The sequence below is a fragment of the Crocuta crocuta genome, unplaced genomic scaffold (genome assembly GCF_008692635.1).
Source record: "Crocuta crocuta isolate KB4526 unplaced genomic scaffold, BGI_CrCroc_1.0 scaffold228, whole genome shotgun sequence".
Lineage (NCBI taxonomy): Eukaryota > Metazoa > Chordata > Mammalia > Carnivora > Hyaenidae > Crocuta > Crocuta crocuta.
In genome coordinates, this window is record NW_027532820.1 from 246,477 (window position 1) to 267,012 (window position 20,536).

General features: G+C 36.9%; 1 protein-coding gene across 1 annotated transcript in view; it reads right to left on the minus strand.

The window, feature by feature from the left end:
- The window catches only part of MGAM2 (maltase-glucoamylase 2 (putative)), a 79,052-nt gene extending 68,253 nt beyond the window's left edge, over positions 1–10,799 (minus strand). Inside the window, exons 1-2 of the mRNA XM_077781071.1 lie at positions 10,697–10,799; positions 6,063–6,142 (exon numbers count right to left, since the gene is read on the minus strand). Of these exons, the coding sequence (XP_077637197.1) occupies positions 6,063–6,142; positions 10,697–10,799 (183 nt within the window). The remainder of the gene's footprint in view (positions 1–6,062; positions 6,143–10,696) is intronic.
- Positions 10,800–20,536: the final 9,737 nt, after the last annotated feature.

Here is a 20,536-nt window from a genome sequence, read left to right on the forward strand (position 1 = left end):
AATATATGTGCATAATATATAAATATATATTCATAAAGAAGTAATATCTATTGATAATCAATTTTATGTGCAAATATAATCATAAATATATGCAAAAGCATAGAAAGATCAAGAGAAGGCTACACACCATGCTATTGAATTGATTCTGGGAAATGTCTCTGGAAGTAGAGAGAACATTATGAATAAGGAGGGACTTTTCCACTTTACTCTGTATGTAACTATAATGTCTCAATCCTTCTTCTTAAAGGAACGTATCCAGTATAAATTTTATGATTAAAGAAACAAAATAATATGTCACGGTACTACTCATTTGGAAAAGGTATCTCAGATGCTAGCATCTGATGTAATTGCTGTGAAAAACCACACAATATGAATACAACTTAAATCAATGTCTCATGTCTATTATAAACAAAGCAATCACATCATAACCATAAAATATTCTTAAATGTAGCTACTAATTTTCCACATATACAGTCGATATTCCTGCCCCATCCTCTCCAGATAACAACATCAAAATAAGCTGGAGAGGATCAGCAGAGAGTTTGTGAGTTCTGGGTAACCTCTAGATAACTGATATTCCTAAGTCTGAGGCAGACATTCAGTCCTTCTGCTACCTCTGAAACCGAGGTTGGTAAAGTCCAAGAGGTCAGTTTCACTGCCATAAACTGTTCCAAAGTTTATAGACCTGTATAAAAAGCAATAAGCCAAGAAATTCAATACCTTCAGATAAATACAGTATTTTTGAATGCAGTCTGCCATAACAACTCACTTCAATTTTAAGCCATTTGCAGTATTGCAGATACCAAAGGTCAAATCTTTGACATAGATACATCTCCTTCTTTTCCATTTCCACTGCCACCACAGACAGTAATATAGACCCTCATAAACTCTTCCCTGATCTTCAGCAGTTGACTCATGACAAATCTCCCTTTCTCTATTCTTCTTCTAACACCAAAGTTTCCCAAAGAGTATTCACCAGTTATCTTTCCAATAGACTTTTATGCTGTTTTCCATTCAAATTATTGACAAATAGCATTTGAGAATTGACTTGGAAATTATGTAATCCAACTTCTATTTGCTATAAGTGCATCTGAAAGATCCTTAAGTGCTGTGAATGACATGTAGCTACCTTCTTCCAAAATCAGAAAATTCACCTTCATAGTTAATATTTTATTACAAAGTTATTTCTTCTGTTTAGTTGAAATCACTCCCCAGAAAGTTCTATTCTTTGAAATTTACTGTAGTTGCATATTGCCTTTTAGATAAAATATCTCTAACTATATTGAAAAATAAGAAGGAAAACGGATTCTTAGTGTCTCATTACTAGACAAGAAGAAGAAGTGCATATTGGGGGGAAAATGTTTCAACAATGTTTAAAAATAAACTAGAATATTTAATAAACTTAAGAAGGTTTCTGGTTACAAGATCAATATTCAAAAAATCAATTTTAAGTCAACATGCCAACAACAGCTAAATGGAAAATTAAAATTTAAAACTATTTAAATAAAGTCAAACATCAAATAGTTAGAAAATATTTGGAAATACTTTTTGGACATCTACACTAAAAACTTCAAAATTAAAAATCTCAATAAATGAAAAAGTATATCATGATCCTAGATTAGAATATTCACTCTTGTAACTATGGCAATTCTTCAAGAATTAATCTCCACATTTTATGTGAACAGAATAAAATCTCTGGCAGATTTTGTAAGGAAACCAATGATTTAGAAACTGACTGATTCTAAAATGTATTTAGAAATCTAAAGGGTGAAGAATAAATTAGGCAATCTTGAAGAAAAATTAGAATGATTTAGAAGACCTATACAATCACATACCAAGACTTATTATAAAGCTATACTAATTAAAGAAGTGTGGTATTGGCAAAAGAGTGAACTAACAACAGAACAAAATAGATATTCCAGAAACAGATCCTCACATATAAAGACAGGTAATTTACAGCATAGTTGCCACTACAATGCAGAGAGGAAAAGATGGTGGTGATGGATCTATTAAATATTTTAAAAAAATGTTCTGGACTCCTACCTGAGAGCATACACAAGAACCAATTCTAGATTGATTAAAAATCCAAACTTGAAAAATGAAACAATGCTTTTAGAGGAATACATAAGAATATATTTTTCTAACCTTGACATAGGCAAGAATTTTTTAATAGAATACAAAATGCATATTAAAACTTGATGAAGTGGATTTTATTAAAGCTAAGAACTACATTTCATCAAAAGACACCGATGGGTTAAAAGTCAAACTACAGAGTAAGAAAAGATACTCACAATGTATATATCTGATAAAAGATTTGTATTCAGAATATATAAATGATTGCTATAAAGCAATAAGAAAAACAAAAACAGCCCAACAGAAAAACTAGTTAAGAAATTGAAAAGATGCATCACAAATATGATTGTCCATGTAGCCGGTAAGTATATTAAAAGGTGTATAACTCCATTAGTCATGAGAGAGGTACACAACATAGGGAATATAGTCAATAATATTTTAATAAGATGGTAACTATACTTATCATGGTGATCATTGTGTAATGTATAGAAATGTGGAATCACTAATATGATCATAGTGTCAACTATATTTCAATATCAAAATTTTTAAAGTTAAAATTACATTTAAAAACAAAGAAAAAGGAGAGAAGACCAACAGTAGGTTAGGATATAGAGCAACTGCTATTATATACTGCTAGAGGGAATGTAAATTGGTACAAATACTTTGAAAAACTATTTTGCAATATCACTGAAAGATAAACATGTACATATTCTATGAACTAGGATACAAATGTAGACTTAATAACTCAAGAAGAAGAACTACAGAAGCCATTTAAAAACAATAGGAAATTTCAGCTGGCTAATTATCTTATCAATACATTCTGACACAAAGAACATAAATATGTAAATATAAAATAAAATAAATACAATAAGTGTAAAATCATCATTATAATAAAAGAAGCACCAGGTGGAAAATAGAATGGATTGTATCTATAATAGAAACTAAGCATATGAAAGATTTAGGGAAAAATCCTCATAATGCATATATAATAAAATGCATATATTTTTAAAATGTTTATTTATTTTGAGAGAGGGAGAGAATGAGTAGGAGAGGGGCAGAGAGAGGAAGAGAGAGAGAAAATCCCAAGCAGACTCTTCACTGACAGCGCAGCCTCCATGCGGGGCTCCATCTCACAAACTGTGAGATTATGACCTGAGTCAAAATCAAGAGTCAGATGCTCAACTGATTGAGCCACACAGGTACCTATAATAAAATGCATAATAAGGGAAACATAAAACCCAACTGAGAAATATACATATATGAAAAAAGAGTTGAAAAGGAGAGATTTCCTATGTTTATAGAATGGGAAGATTCAAAGTTATTGAGATATCAATATTGCCTAAATACATTTAAAAAGGGGAGGGGGTGCCTGGGTGGCTCAGTCGGTTGAGTGTCCCACTTAGGCTCAGGTCATGATCTTGCAGTTCATGAGTTGGAGCCCCACATTGGGCTCTGTGCTGACAGCTCAGAGCCTGGAACCTGTCTTTGGATTCTGTCTCCCTCCCTCTCGCTGCCCCTTCCCCAATCACACTCTGTCTCACTCTCTCTCAAAAAGAAATAAACATTTAAAAAATGCCCAAATAGAACCTAAAATTCTATGCGGTCCTAATTAATATCCCAATAGGATATTATGGAATATAGAATATAGAATATGAGGGAAAGGAATAATATCTACATACACACAACCTTTATGATAAAGTCATAAGTCGCAACCAAGCAGTGTTCAAACAGCTGATATTCTTGTGTTAGCTACTCATAAACATAAAAAAAAATCTATGTTTTTAGTACATGTTCATTTGGGTGATTTGTTGCCAATACACAATTTTAGAGGGCTCTTCTTATAGCAAGTCACTTGAGTTCTACAAGTGACTCAGTCATCCATATATGCTTGATGGCCTCTCTTCTCAAGGAATACACAGTCTAGCCCACATTTACTCTTCCCATAGCTATCCTTGGAATCACACTTATGACACATTTAGCAACACTGGGAACTCCTCCTCTACTCTGGATTTTAGACCCCCGTGAACCAACACTCTTAGTTCCTCGTCCTCTTCCTTTGACCATACCTTGCTTTCCCCACTTCCACAGGGCTGCTGTTTATCTAAATAAGGCAAGAAAGAAATAACTCCAGACAAGTCACAGGCCCACAATCCACTCTACCACCACCCTCTGCACACTTGACATACTCATTTCATTTAAATAAAACCAATGAGAAAAAGATTGTCTCTTTAACAAATGGTGTTGGGAAAAGCGGATGGTGACATGCAGAAGGATGAAACTGGACCACAGACACAAAAATAAATTCAAACTGGATAAAAGACCTAAATGTGAGAAAGGAAACCATCAAAATCTTAGAGTAGAACACAGGCAGCAACTTCTCCGACCTCAGCTGTAGCAACTTCTTACTAGACATGTCACCGAAGGCAAGGAAAACAAAAAGTACACATGAACTATTGGGACTTCATAAAAAAAAAAAAAAAAAAAGTTCTGTACCATGAAGGAAACAATCAGCAGAACTAAAAGGATACTTACGGAATGGTAGAAAGTATTTGCAAATAGCATATTGGATAAAGGGTTATTATCCAAAATGTTTAAAAAACATATGAAACTAAACACTCAAAAAACAAATAATCCAGTGAAGAAATGGGCAAAAGACATGAACACTTTTCCAAAGAAGACATCCAGATGGCTAACAGATACATGAAAAGTTGCTTACCATCACTTGTCATCAGGGAAGTACAAATCAAAACCACAATGAGATACCACCTCACACCTGTCAGAATCGCTAAAATTAACAACACAAACAGCAGTTGTTGACAAGGATGCAGAGATAGGAGAACGCTTTGCACCGTTGGTGGGAATGCAAACTGGTGTAGCCACTCTGGAGAATAGTATGGCTGCACCTCAAAAGGCTAAAAATAGAACTGTCCTATAATCCAGCAATTGCACTACTAGGTATTTACCCAAAGGATACAAAAATGCAGATTTGAAGGAACAGATTGCACCTCGGTGTTTATAGCAGCATTATCAGCAAGACCCAAGCTATGGAAAGAGCCCAAATGTACATCAACTGATGAATGAATAAAGAAGATGTGGTAGATATACACAATGGATTATTACTCAACCATAAAAAACAATGAAAACTTGCCATTTGCAATGATATGGATGGAGCTAGAGAATATAATGCTAAGTGAAATAAGGGAGAAAGACAAATACCACATGATTTCACTCATATGGAATGTAAGGAACAAAACAAATGAACAGATGTGGGAGAGGAAAGAGTGAGAAACAAACCATGAGACCCTTAAAGAGAGAGAACAAACTGAAGGTTGATGGAGAGAGGAGGGTGGGAGATTCGCTAGATGGGTATTAAAGAAGACACTTGTTATGATGAGCACTGGGTGTTGCCTGTAAGTGATGAATCACTGAATTCCACTCCAGAAGCCAATATTGCATTGTATGTTAATTAACTAGAATTTAAGTAAAAATTTGAAAAAAAATAACACATAGGGGAAAATACGAAAATGGGAATAAAAATAATATAATACAATGGAAAACTTAGAGATGACAAAATATAATAGAATGATAGGAGTTCAGAAGGAAAACATATATATTCAAAGATCACTGTATGTCCTCTTAATGTCCACAGATTTATATACACGTATAAAGGGCTTTTTCTGATCACCTCAAATAGGCAAGAACACTCACCAAGCTAATCAACATGTGAATAGTAATGCTTAATCAAAAATCACCATGCCAATCAGCTACTGACAGAACAAACTGTTTTACTATCAGTGAAATTCCTATAGAAATAAAGTCATTTTTTTTTAATAGTTTATTGTCAAATTAGTTTCCACATAACACTCAGTGCTCATCCCCACAAGTGTCCTCTTTAACTGATAGAGGATAGATAGATAGAGAAATAGAGAAATAGATAGATAGATAAATAGATTCCAGTAGACCAACAGCAGAGAGCCTATTTCTCTGACCTCTGTCACCACTCGGCCAGGAACACAGTCTATCCTCTCTGATTCAGGGATCTCTGGGCAGTCCGGAAGAGATGAAGTCCCTGCATAGGAATTAAAGGAAAAAGTTGAAAATTGGTAATGTAATCACAAGTCCATAAAAGGTGTAGGCGGAGTTACAGACTTCTCAGCCAAATTCTCTAGGCAATGATCACTAGTAGCTGCTTATCTACCTGTGCCTGTAAGTGTTAAACACGGTTGCTTTTTGTCTGGTAGCTTTTTATTGAGATATAATTCACATGCCATAAAATTCACCCCTTTAAAGTGTACAATTCAGTGCTTTTCAGTATTTTACAAAGTTGTATCACCAGCCCCTATCTAATTCTAGAACATTTTCATGCAAAAAGAAATTACATATCCATTCATGGTCACTTCCCATCCTCTCTTCTCTCAGTCTTTGGCACTAATCTGCTTTCTGTCTCCATGAATTTACCTATTCTGAACATTTCATATAAATGTAATCATAGAGTACATGGTCATTGGTGTCTGGCTTTTTTTCACTTGACATAGTGTTCTCAAGGCTCATCCATGTTGCAATATGTAACAATACTTTAGTCTTCATTTTATGGCTCAATCATAACCACTGTATGGATATAATACTTTAAAAAATTTGTTCCAAAGTTGATGTACATTTGTGTTATTTCCACTTTTTGACTATTACATAGAATTCTGCGATGAACATTCACATACAGGTTTTTGTGTGAACATATGTTTTGAATTCTCTTGGTTATATATCTGGAAATGGAATTGTTAAGTAATATGGCTGACCTCTATCTTTTTAACTTATTTTATTTTATTTATTTAAAAAAATTTTTTAAATGTTTTATTTATTTCTGAGAGAGAGAGAGACAGCATGAGCAGGGGGGCGGGGCGGGCGTCAGAGAGTGAGGGAGATTCAGAATCTGAAACAGGCTCCAGGCTCTGACCTAGCTATCAGCACAGAGCCTGAGGCAGGGCTTGAACCCACAAACTGTGAGATCATGACCTGAGCCAAAGTCAGACACTTAACTGACTGAGCCACCCAGGCGCCCCTATCTTTTTAACGTTTTGAGGAACTGCCTAACTTATTTCCAAAGGGACTAAAATTCCAGAATTTTACATTTCCACAAGCAGTGTGTGAGAGTTCCAATTTCTCTACATCCTCAACCCTTGTTATTATCTGTCTTTTTTATTATAGACATTTTACTGGGAGTGAAGAGTATGTGATCTTGACTTACATTTTCCCAAAACTGATTATAATGAGTATCTTTTTCATGACATATTGGCCATTTGTTGATTTTTTTATGAAGAAATGTGTGTCCAAATTTTTCACTCATTTTAAAACCTGGATTATTTTTCTTTTTAGTTTTGAATTGTAAGATTTCTTTATACATTCTGGATACAAGAATCAGATATATTATTTGCAATTATGTTTCCCATCCATTGGGCTATCTTTTCACTTCCTTGATGATGTCTTTTGAAGAACAGATTGCTTTTTTTTTTTTTTTTAAGTAAAATTTGCCTATCTTTTCTTTGGTTGTTATATCTTGGGTGTCATACCTAAGACACTGTTGTCTAACTCAAGATCAAAATATTTATAACTATGTTTTCTTCTTAGAATTTTATAGGCTTGGCTCTTACATGTCAAACTTTTATCCATTTTAAGCTAATTTTCTTATGTGATATCAGGTAGGGATTCAGCATTAATTTTTTTTACATGGGGCTATGCTGTTGTCCCACACATTTGTTTTTTGTTTTGTTTTGTTTTTTGCTTTTTCCCCCACTTATTTTCAGACCTCTGTGAGATAAACTAGAAAGATATTATTGTCCGCATTTGAACAAAGATCTTCACTCAACATTGGCTATTCTTATTTTAGCTTTTATCACTTTTGTGAACCCCTCTCCCCCACCCATCAATGTAACATCAGAGGCAGGATCTATTTCAGTAGGCTCCATGAGCCAGTCAAAACCCAGAATTGCATCTGAGGCTTGAGTCAACAGTGGACATAATAGGTACCCTTTAGGACCTTTGTTTCTATTCAAAAAAGACCTCAAAACAACTCTCCTACCTTTATGGCTTTACAGTTGTTTGTATATATATTTAAGTAAAAATTTATTTTAAAATTGGATTGAAGACTTAAATGTAAGACCCTTGAAACTGTAACACTCCTAGAAGAAAACATATGAGAAACAATTCATGAGATTGGTCTTGGCAATGATTTTATGGGTATGATCTCAAAAGCACAGGCAACAAAAGCCAAAATGGACAAGAGAGACTACATCAAACTAAAAAGCTTCTGGTTACCAAAGGAACCCATCAACAGAATGAAAAGTTAACATAAGAAATACGAGAAAATATTGGCAAACCCTCTATCTGAAAATGGGCAAAGTTCTAAAATGCACAAGGAACTTCTACAACATAATAGTAAAACCAAGTCAAAAAAGAATAACCTGATTAAAAAATAGGCTATGACTAGAATAAGCATTTCTCTAGACATGCAAATGGCTGAAAGAAAAGATGCTCAATGTCACTAATAATCAGGGAAGTTTAAATCAAAATCACAATTACATATCACCTCACACCTTAGGATGGCTATTATAAAGAAAACAAGGGGTGCCTTGCTGACTCAGCTGGTAGAGCATGTGACTGTTGATCTCAGGGTTGTAAGTTTGACCCCCGTTTGGGGTGTAGAGATTACTTAAAAATAAAATCAAAAACCAACTTGACAATAAACTATTTGTAAAAAATAAATAAATAAATAATAAAATAAATAAAAATAAAAATAAAATCTAAAAAGCAATATAAAAACAAATACAAGAAGTGTTGATGAGAATGTGGAGCAATTGGAACACTTGTATGCTAATGGTGGGAATGATGCAAACTGGTGTAGCCACTGTGGAAAACAGTATGGAGGTTCCCCAAGAAATTAAAAATAAAACCACCATATGATCCAGCAATCCCACTTCTGCTATCAGCACAACTGAGTAAATCAAAAGAATGGAAATAAAAATCTCAAAGAGATATTAGCATCCTCATGTCTACTGCAGTGCTATCCACAATAACCAAGATGTGAAAACAATCCAGGTGTCCATCAACTGATGACCAGATAAAGAAAATGTGAGATCTCTCTCTCTCTCTAATAATCTCTATTAATAATAATAAATATTATTAAATATATATTTAATTATATATTTAATATATTTTATATATATATATATATATATAATTCAGCCATGAAATAAGGAAGGAAATCTGGTCATTTGCCATGGACGAATCTGGAGGACATTGTGCTAAGTGACATAAGCCAGTTACAGAAGGACAGATGCTGTATGATTCCATTTATAGGAGGTATCTAAAATAGTCAAATTCACAGAAGCAAAGAATGGAATGATGGCTGCTAGGGCCTGGGGGGAGGAGGAAATAGGGTGTTGCTAATCAACATGTATAGTTTCAGTTATGCAAGATGAGTAAGTTCTCCAGATCTGATGTCCAACATTATGCAATAACAATACTGTATCGTACACTTAAGAATCCATTAAGAGGGTAGGCCTCATATTAAGTGTTCTTACCACCATATAAAAAATACATAAAAAAAACCCCTCCTTTTCAATTCATGTAAACATATCTTCAAAAAGCATCTTGAGAGTAGCCCAGTATATTGAACAGTTAAAAGTAAACTATTCTGCATGAATTAGAGTGTGATTTAGGGTAAATGCAGGTGTGACGATCTAGTTTTATTTTAACTAAGAGAAACTACTTATTCATGTACATTGGAGAATAATCTCATGGGACTTGTTACCCAAAACAAGTTTTATAGGGAAAAAGTAGTAACAAGCTAAAAATAGTTTATATCCATGGTTTTCAAATTTTCTTTCAAATACATAATTGTTCCTAAGAAGTGCCCTAATGTTTACTGGGGACAGTGGTGAAAAGAGACTGAGGAGGTAGGCTCTGCAATTTCTTTTCAATGCATGCTAAACCTCCATTGAACTTCAGCAAGAAAAATAAACTTCAAATTCTGTTTTAATTAAGGATAGGTTTTTGTATTACACACTATTATTTTATTATTTAGAGTATTATGTGTTCTTGGAGTAGAGAGCATTCTGTTTGATGCTTCTGCGTGAGAGAGAACAGTTTCAAAGCTATTGATGAAGAAATCATAGCTATTTCAATCAGAATATGGGCTGGAAGCTAATTGTAATGGATATATTCAGGCCAAGTTAATCAGCCCTCAACTTACTTGTAATGTAATTTCCTTTTCTGTGATGTAATGGGATTGGGCACTCTCGCCTCAATTGTTCTTTCTATTCGAAGGCTCTACTACTTCATGACTGGATTAAGAACAGAAATCCAATGAACCTAATTTTGCATCTTTGTTAAAATTTCATCAAATGAGGCTTTCATCAGGAGATCCTGAATATTACTAGCATTAAAGCATTTCCTGCAGAAAAAGAATACCCATCTTTTGAAAATTGACTTAAGTTTAGCTGTGGATGTGGATTTTGAATAATGCAATGTGGTGCCTTGCTGAAGAGTAAATAAATATAATGATGGCTTTGGCAACCAGAGGGAACTTTCCCAACCCTTCCAACCCTGAAGGAACAAGCGTCTTCCTTACCTGTATCATGGAACACCAAAAGCATCAAGAAGATATCTAAGGCCAGTATAATTAGGAAGAAGATGATCAGAAGGATTTCCAACACATTCAGATTCCTTGCCATCTAGACGGACACAGATAATGGGATTTAAGCAAACCACAAACCCCATCAATCCAAAAGACAGGCATCATAATTAGAATGTGAACTCATTTGCAAGATGGCTTGATTATACGCATTCCTCTTTATATAATCAAGAGAATATTGGTTTCCATCCATTACAGTGTTTATAACGAACTCTAGTCTGTACATCTAACACCTCTAAGGCTCCTGTCTTTTTTGTATACAGAGGGATTGAGTATTGTCCAAGGAAGGAATGTATCAGACACAAAGAACTGGAGGAAGGGAGGAGTGGAATGGCAATGGCGTATAGGAGAGAGATGAGGGTTTAATGTGGCTCACAAAGCCCTTCTAGATACCACTTTGATCCTCATGCCCACCCTGGGCAGTAGTGAGGAGGTTATGCTCATGGAGGGAAAAAGTAACAAAACCTGAATTTTAGTCATCTTATTCTAATTCCTATTCCATGATGGTAAGGAGTTTAACTGTCTAGAAGTGACTAAGCCTGTTAAGACTCTTGTAACAAAAATGAACCTGATTCTGATCTCCAGCACAATGCTTGTTTGTATGGTCACAGCACACAAACTCATATAAATTTTGTGGCTCACAGTAGCTCATTGATCATGCTTACATAGACCCATGTTATAAAACATTTTGTGTATTGGAGTGTGTAGTGAACTGGGAACCAAAGAAGTTTAATTCTTCTCCTGGCTTGCATACCAACAGATGGGTATTTTGGCTCTTCGGATGTGCATTTCTTCATCTACAAAATGAAGTCAGGTACTGGAGTTACTCTCATTCTTCTCTAATTATAGTAAATCTCACATTCTAACTATGCCTCACAATTCCATGACAGCCCTCACCATGTCATTTCTTGGCTGACTCTTTACCATCCCCACCGCGCTTCTTACTATCCTGCACATTGGCTATTCCCTGGAATTTACCCCCCCACCCCCAGAACTGTTCCACTTCTGAACTCTTAGTTTCCAGTTCCTATTTCCTGAGCAGAAGCTCATGCCCTTGTACTTTCTCACTGCATTTGCATTGTTCCCTTATTCTTTGATCACATTGAGGCTTCTGCTGTGTTCTGTTTCCTCTTGATCTCTTAATCCCTCCTGGCTGCTATCCTTCCTTGATGGAGGCCTCAATAGCTATTTATTTCCCACATCTTCCTTGATTCCTTATCGGCTAACTGAAGCTATACAATGAAACCATTGATCCAAACTTCTGCCTTCTGGCTTTATGCACTCAGCCCAGTGTAGAAGTCCCTGGGTTCATAAGCTGTCAAATATGCTGGGCCTTCAAACTGAATGACAATCTTGCCACCTTCTCTCATTTTTCACAGAGGAAATTTCAAACATTGATCCTTGTTTCAACCTCCAACCTTTGTCACCTATGTTCTTACTCTCAGCCCAGTCATCTCCAACATCACAAACAAAATAACTAGTTTACAGAAATAATTTCAGCTTGCTGCTTCTCAACCCAAACTTTTCTATAAAAATGATCTATATCTAGGTAAATTCTTATCTTTTCCCCTCTTCTCAGTGGACAAGTTTTCCCTTCTCTTGTCTAAGCATAACCCTTGTATCTATACTATAGATCTCACACATTTTGAATTTCTCAAAAAGCTTGTTTCACCAATTATACTTCCTCTTTCTTGAATTAGCAACCTCTTCCTCTGAATGTGCTCTTCCCCTCTCAAAAAGTATTTCCCAAGTCGCCCTAAACTCTGGTGATGATTCTGTGTTCTTCTCTAAGTACCATCATAACTTTCTTTTTCCTTCCACAAATAACTTTCCAAAAAGATAATTCCACCCTGCCTACATTACTTTCCTTGTATAATACTGGCATGGCTTCTGTTTCTTATATTACAATGACTCTCCTCCTGTGAGGGTCACCAGTGATTTAGCTGCTGAATACAATGGGCACTCTCTTGATCATCCAACACTATCAACCACTCCCTCCTCTTTGAATTTCTTGCAGTTTGGGTTCCTTGATTATCATTCAGTCTTGGTTTTCACTGATGTTTCTGGCTCTTCCTCAATTTTCTTTTAATCCCTTGTTTCATTAAGTATTGCTATTACCTATATTTTCAACATAGGTCCACTATCCTTTCTCTTTTAGCAAGCTCCACCTCTCATGACTTCATATTAACACCTGAGGACGGACTGCAGAGCTTACAGATCTAGAGGCTATACTTCCAATGGTGGAATTTCAGGCAGTGAATGAAGTCTGAGGAACCCACCCCATGTGCTCACAGCACCTGACTTCGTTTCTTATACACACAGCACATGGCTCACTATCACAGCAAACACACTGTCACTCTGCTTCCCTTCTCCAAGCACCGTGCCTCTCCATGGGGAGACTTTGCTTTCCAGCCTCTAGAAAACCAAGGCAGGTGCCTCTTCCACAGCTTCTGAATCCTTTCAGGGGAGTAGGCTCAACACCTGTGGCTCAGGACGTTCAGGATCCTCTGGCGACAACCCTAAGCATTTTCCTGCCTCAGAACTATTGCCATCCTGACAGGGAGTGGGTAGGTGTGGATTCTGAAAGGTAGAAAGTCTTTCCTACTCAGAAACTCTCCCTACCCAGAGCCACTTTTCATCAAACACAATTTTAGAATAGTTAAAATCCAGATAATTATTAAAAACCTTAATGATTATATACCATTTCCTTTCCTTTCCAAAGAGATGCATCCATTGTCCTTCCAATCCACACCACTTTTACCTAGCTTCCAGGCTTCCAGGAGGTCCTGTTTATTCTGTCTTTGTTTTCCCCCAGTGAGAGAGGAACATCTCACATTCAACCCTCCCCATCTGTTAAACACACACACACACACACACACACACACACACACAATCTCTCTAGTCAGCCTGTAATTGCATGTACTATCTCATCCCCACTCCTCACAGTCTCTGGGAAAGGAAGAAAATATCAGGTCCAGAAGAAAAGTGTGAGTTGTCCAGATCATTTAGCAGAGGGGACAGGGACATTTAAAAGAAAAAAGGAACACTACTTATTCAAAGCACCACATGCATGGAGAAAAGTACTCACCTCATAGCCGTATCCCTTTATTTGCTATGTCTATCCCTCGGTGGTTTTTGAGGAGCACTGAACAAAGGTGACAAGGCTGATGTAGCCAGCTTCTGCCAGGATCCATTTATTGCCCTGTAAACTCGATGGTGATTGGAGGAGACGAGTGTTTTCCAATTGACCATAAAAGGGCCCTTGCTTTCCCTGTAACTTGGAGAAAGCTCTGTTTGTTAATGAAGGAGGAAGGTAGGGTTTTATTCTAGTAGTTATGCCTCTTCTGTGTTCCTGTTCATCTCCAATTACTTTGCTTGTCAATTATACTTGCTTCACTGTCCATGTAGCCTAAAGAGCTCAGGAGCTGGATCTTCACTTTTGTATCTGGATCTCCTGTGCTTAGCCCAACATTCATACATAGTTTTAAGTATATAGCTATTTGTTGAATATGGAAGTGGAAAAATTAATAGCTCTTGGTTCACTACACTGTTCTTTTCTCCATTTTGTCTCCCAAAGTTCTCTTGCTAACTCAGCTTTCCACTTTTTTAAAGTTTATTTATTTATTTTGAGAGAGAGAGAGAAAGAGCACGTGCATACGTGTAGTAGAGAGAGAGAGGAGAGAGATAATGAGATCATGACCTGAGCTGAGATCAAGAGTCCAGTGTTTATCCGACTGAGTCACCCAGGTGCCCCATTCATTAATTTAAATTAGTGTTCCCATCAATTATTCTAAATAAAAGAAGCACCATTAAAGTAGAAATTATATAATATTGAAGACACCTTCACTGGAAAATTGTCATGCTCTTTAACTGATGGGCATTTTCAGAAAACTTCTAATATTTAAGGAACTTTCCACCTTGAGAATTATGCCTCCCCAAGGAAAAGGCTAGAAATTCTCGTTCACAATCTCCCTTTCAACCAAGGTAGAGACAAGTGGCCTGTGCTGGGTCAATGAAGTGTGCCTGTGACCCAGAAGAAGGTGAAGAGAAGGAGGTATCGTATGGCATCCAGGATGGTGAGGAGACATTGTTTTGGAGGCAGCAGGGACAGGCGACCTAGTGGCACTCTATGCTCAGTATTGAAAGTACAGGCTGCCTGCTCGACATGTGCTAAGGGCAATGGAACCTCCCACCAGGTAATTGGACTATTGTGCCTAGCCATGTAGCCTACAAACCTGATGCTCTTAGCCCTCTGGACTTTGAATGAGTCGCGAATATCTTCCAAAAATTGTTTTCTTCTTAAGCTAGCCAATGCAGGTTTTTATTGAAATATAATTCACATACCATGACATTCACCCTTTCAAAGTGTACAATTCAGTGGTTTTTAGTATATTCACAGAGTTTTGCAACCATCGCCACTATCTTATTCCAGAACATTTTCATCATCCCAAAAGGAAGACCTCATTCATCCATGTTCACTCCCCATTCTCCTCTCCTCCATCCTTGCAACCACTAATCTACTTTCTATCTCTATGAATTTCCCCATTCTAAACATTTCATATAAATAGAACCATACAACGTGTGACCATTTGTGTCTGGCTTCTTTCCCTTGGCATAATATATTCAAAATTCCACCCTGTTGTTGTAGGTATTAGATACCCTCAGGTCTTGGTAACTTGTTCCTTTCTATGGCTTTCAATTACATTGATACACTACATTTTCCTTATATACTCATCAGTTTATGTACATTTGGGTTGTTTCTACTTTTTGGCTACTATGAGCAATGCTGCTCTGAACATGAATGTACAAGTTTTTGTGTGGACATATATTTTCAATTCTTATGGGATATACCTAGAAGCGAAATTTCAGGATCCTATGGTAGCTCCATTCTTAACTTTATGAAGAATTGCAGAGCTGTTTTCCAAAATGGTGGCAGGTAACATTTTACAGCCCCACCAGCTGTATATCCATATCAGGATATGTAGTATATATAGGATACTGGATATCCTATATATAACTAAATATAGGGGCATGCCATTATTTAATGGCATCTAAGATCCATAAAATATAGTCGACATAGCAGTCTATGTTTGCTTCAAATGCTAAATGTATGGCAAGTACACACACACACACACACACACACACACACACACACACACACAGAAACTTGGTTTCTACCTTGATGAACTTCAGGAATGACATATCTACCTTATCTTTCATTCCAGTAAAAGAGAGCCTTTGTTGGAGTGAAAATGTACCAGGATCTCATTTCAAGTTGGGAGGCTCTCTTGGCAAGAGATCAGGAAAGGAGATTTATTGGTACACAAGTTCATTTTATTCTTTGTGTAATACTTTACTCTTGGCTCCTCATATCCCATGCTTGTTTACAACATCATTTACATTACAGTGCTGACTGACAGTCACAGCTATACTGTTTCCTAAAGTGTAGAAATTAGCTAACTTTACCTTCTCTTCTTGCTCACTAGCAACTGGAAGATACTGGGTCATATGCTTGTGTTGACCAATGAAAAAGAGGCATTTTGAAGGGAAGGATGTCTTCCTTAATCCCCATCATCTATTTCATCCATCTCCTTACCCACATTCCCTCGGGTAAACATCAGTTTGTTCTTCATAGTTAAGAGACTGTTTCTTGGTTTTCTTCTTTCTTTTCCCCCTGTGTTCATTTGTTTTGTTTCTTAAAATCCACATATGAGTGAAATCATATGGTATTTATCTTTTCTCTGACTGACTGATTTTGCTTACATTGTACTCTCTAGCCCCATCCATGTCGTTGCAAATGGCAAGATTTCATTCTTTTTTATGGCTGAGTGATTTTCCATTGTACTTCTTCTTTTTCCATTCATCCATCAATAGACATCTGGGCTCTTTCCATAATTTGGCTACTGTTGATAGTATGCTGTAAACATCTGGGTACATGTATCCCTTTGATATCTTTTGAGTAAATACCTAATAGCACAATTGCTGGGTCCTAGGGTAGTTCTATTTTTAACTATTTGAGGAAACTCTGAAGTGGTTCTTAAAGTGTGCTCTGGGGACTAACCTCTGGGAGGTCCTTGAGACTTCTTCAGGGGGTGTGTGAGGTAAAACTATTTTCATAAAAACACTAAGAAGACATTTGCCTTTCTCTCTTTCTTTTCTGAGTGTACAGTGAAATTTTCAAGAGGCTAAATAACACTGGATATCACAAAAGATTGAATGTAGAAGCATATTTGAGGTTTGGGGATTTTTCTATTAAGCCAGATTTTAAAGAGACTTGCAAAAATGTAAAATAATGCAATTCTTCTAATATTTTTTGGAAAATAAAACTATTTCAATTTTTTAAAGTTTTTATTTGAATTCCAGTTAGTTAACATACAGTATAACATTATTTTCAGGTGGACAATGAACTATGTTAAGTTTTAATATGATAAATCTCAATAGCTATAAAAATATCAACAGATATAACCCCATGAACAAAAGCTCTTGGAATCCTCAATAATTTTTAAGAGTATAGAGAGGTCCTGGGACCAAAATTTAAGCAGTTTGTGGACTGCTTATCTGGCATACTGATTTTCAAACTTTTTACATAAGTATGATATATTAAATGTTATGAGGGTACATATATTCTGCTCAAATAAAGAATTTAAGTGTATATATTATATATTTTAATATATTAAGTATATATGTATATTACATATGTATTTAAAATTTATTATTTTTTATTGTTGAGAGACAGAGAAGAGAGCATGTGAGTGGGAGACAGGGAGAGGGAGACAGAATTCCAAGCAGACTCCATGCTCAACGGGGCTCGATCCCATGACTGTGAAATCATGACCTGAGCCAAAACCAAGAGTCAGATGCTCAACTAACTGAGCATCACCCACGCACCCCTTAAAATTCTTTACTCAAATGGAATTCCAGTATGTAATTGAGTGAAATGACTGAAGCCAGGGTGCAGAGCTCAGATCCACCTTCCTCTTCTAGAGAGCAACACAGAGCTCCTTTCCAGAATTTGAAAATCACAGCTTTAATCTGACACCAGCAGTTTGCAGATGAAGAAACATGATCCCAGAGAGACAGAGTGACCTAACCAAGCCTCCTGACCCTAAATATTGCTTCTGAGTTCTTCTCACACAAATCAAAGGAGCAGAAAATGCTTGACCAGTGGACCAAACGCTTGTGATGGAGTGAGGCAGGATGCAACCCTCTACTGACAGAAGGACAACTCTGCTCAAAGAGAGAACCAAGGGAGTCACGATCCGTTCTTTCACTGACCCCCTCCCCGGAGCTGCTGAGAATCTTTTCAGTCCTATACTAAAGGTCTTCACGTCCCTCAGGAACTGGCTATTTAAAAGCCAAAAGAATGAATGAATTCAAGAGACAAGAGACCAACTGAGGCTTGGGAATGCTTAAAATTGTTACAGGTACAAGACACCAAGTCGCTAAACTGAAGTCTGGGAAGCAGATGTGCCTTAATCTAGGAATTCTTGAACTAGGGTCCCCATAGCTCCAAGGGGTATAACTTAGGGAATCTGCAAGCATTGATGGGAAAATACATCTTTCTTCACTAATTTTGAACTGAAATTTAGCATTTTCTCAGATTATAAATGTGGATAGCAGAGCACGGCAGTTTTAGCAGTACACGAGTCAAAATCAGAATCATAGATATTTTCATATTACATTATGAAATGGTAGCAGATATTTCAAAATATTGTTTATGCTGACCATCACATGGAAATTATGATATTATGAAGCCCACTGCTCAATCTTATTATTTAATGTGATAATTAAAAAATTCCTCACCTGTTACTATATTAAATTGTTAAAATATTCATATAAATGTATTTTAACATATTGGGATTCCTTAAAACTTTTTAAAATATTTATTCTTGAGAGAGACAGATGGACCGTGAGCGGGAGAGGGGCAGAGAGAGAAAGGGAAACACAGAATCTGAAGCAGGGTCCAGGCTCTGAGCTGTCAGCACAGAGCCTGATGTGGAGCTCGAACTCATGAACTGGGAGATCATGACCTGAGCCAAAGGCGGATGCTTAACCGACTGAGCCACCCAGGCATCCCAGGATTCCTTTTAAATGGTATGCATTTTATTTTATGTCTCTAAGAACATCACTCTTCGGAGGGCTTCCACAGGTCTCATCAGACTGCCAATGGGGTCTATGACACTACAGCTGTAGTCAGCCTCACTCCGGAATGCGGTGATCAGGATTCTCACATCAGAAATCCTCTTCTTGAGCATTCGGTGGCAACCAGAGCTAACTCCCACCAATGTGTCCTTGATGACAACATAAAATATTTCTCAAATATTAAGTGAATGATGCTTTCCTCCTGGTAGCCTTCCTGGGTGGATTAGAGGATAGCTAACAAGTTTCCCATATTTTAAAAAAATTATTTAAATTTTAGGTAGTTAACATAGAGTGCAATATTGGTTTCAGGAGTATAATTCAGTGATTCATCACTTACATTCAACATCCAGTGCTCATCCCAACAAGTGCCCTCCTTAATGCCCATCACCCATCTAGTCCATCCCTCCACCCTCTTCCCTCCATCAACCCTTAGATTGTTCTCTCTAAGAGTCTTTTTTGTTTTGCTTCTCTCTCTCCTTTTGTCCTGCTTCCCTTATGTTCATTTGTTTTGTTTCTTAAATTCCACATATGAGTGAAATCATGTGATATTTGTCTTTCTCTGACTGACTTATTCTGGTTAGCCTAATACACTCTAGCTCCATCCATGTCATTGCAAATGGCAAGTTTTTGTTCCTTTTGATGGTTGTGTAATATTCCATTGCACGTATCTACTCCATCTTTTTTCTCCATTTATCAGTCGATGGACATTTGGGCTCTCTCCATGGTTTGGTTATTGTTGATAACGCTATAAACATTGGGTTGCATGTACCCCTTCAAATCTGTATTTTTGTATCCTTTGGGTAAATACCTAATAATGCAATTGCTGGATCATAGGGTAGTTCTGTTTTAGCTTTTTGTTGAACCTCCACACTGTTCTCCAGAGTGGCTGCACCAGTTTGCATTCCCATCAGCAGTGCAAGAAGATTCCTCTCTCTCCACGTCCTCGTCAACACCTGTTGTTTGTGTTGTTAATTTTAGCCATTCTGACCGGTATGGGATGGTATCTCATTCTGGTTTTGATTTGTATTTCCCTGATGATGAGTGATGTTGAGCATCCTGTATTTTTTAAATTTTATTTAATGTTTATTTATTTTTTGAGAGAGAGACTATGAGCAGGGAAGGGGCAGAGAGAGAGGGAGATACAGAATCAGAAGCAGGCTCCAGGCTCTGAGCTGTCAGCACAGAGCCCAATACAAGGCCCGAACTCATAGACCATGAGATCATGACCTGAGCTAAAGTCAGGACACTTAACCAACTGAGCACCCAGGCAACTGCCATTTTTTTTGGATAGGGGAAGGAGCAGCAAGAGAGGGAAAAAGAGAATCTGAATCAGGCTCCATGTCCAGAATAGAACTGGGATGGAGCTTGGCCCCATGACTGTGAGACCACAACCAGAATAGAAATCAAGAGTCAGAGGCTCAACCAAATCAGCCACCCAGGCGCCCTGAGCATCCCATATTTCTGATCAAAGGAGTCCTATGATATTTTTCCATGTTTCTCTAGTTGCATCATTAGCTCAAGCCCTCATCTAAGAGCCCCTTATTTGGCTAATTAGAACATTAAGCCAATTTAACAATACTATTTGCTCTAACCTTAGGCAGGCACTGACACAATGAGTGCCTCCTGATGTTTTAA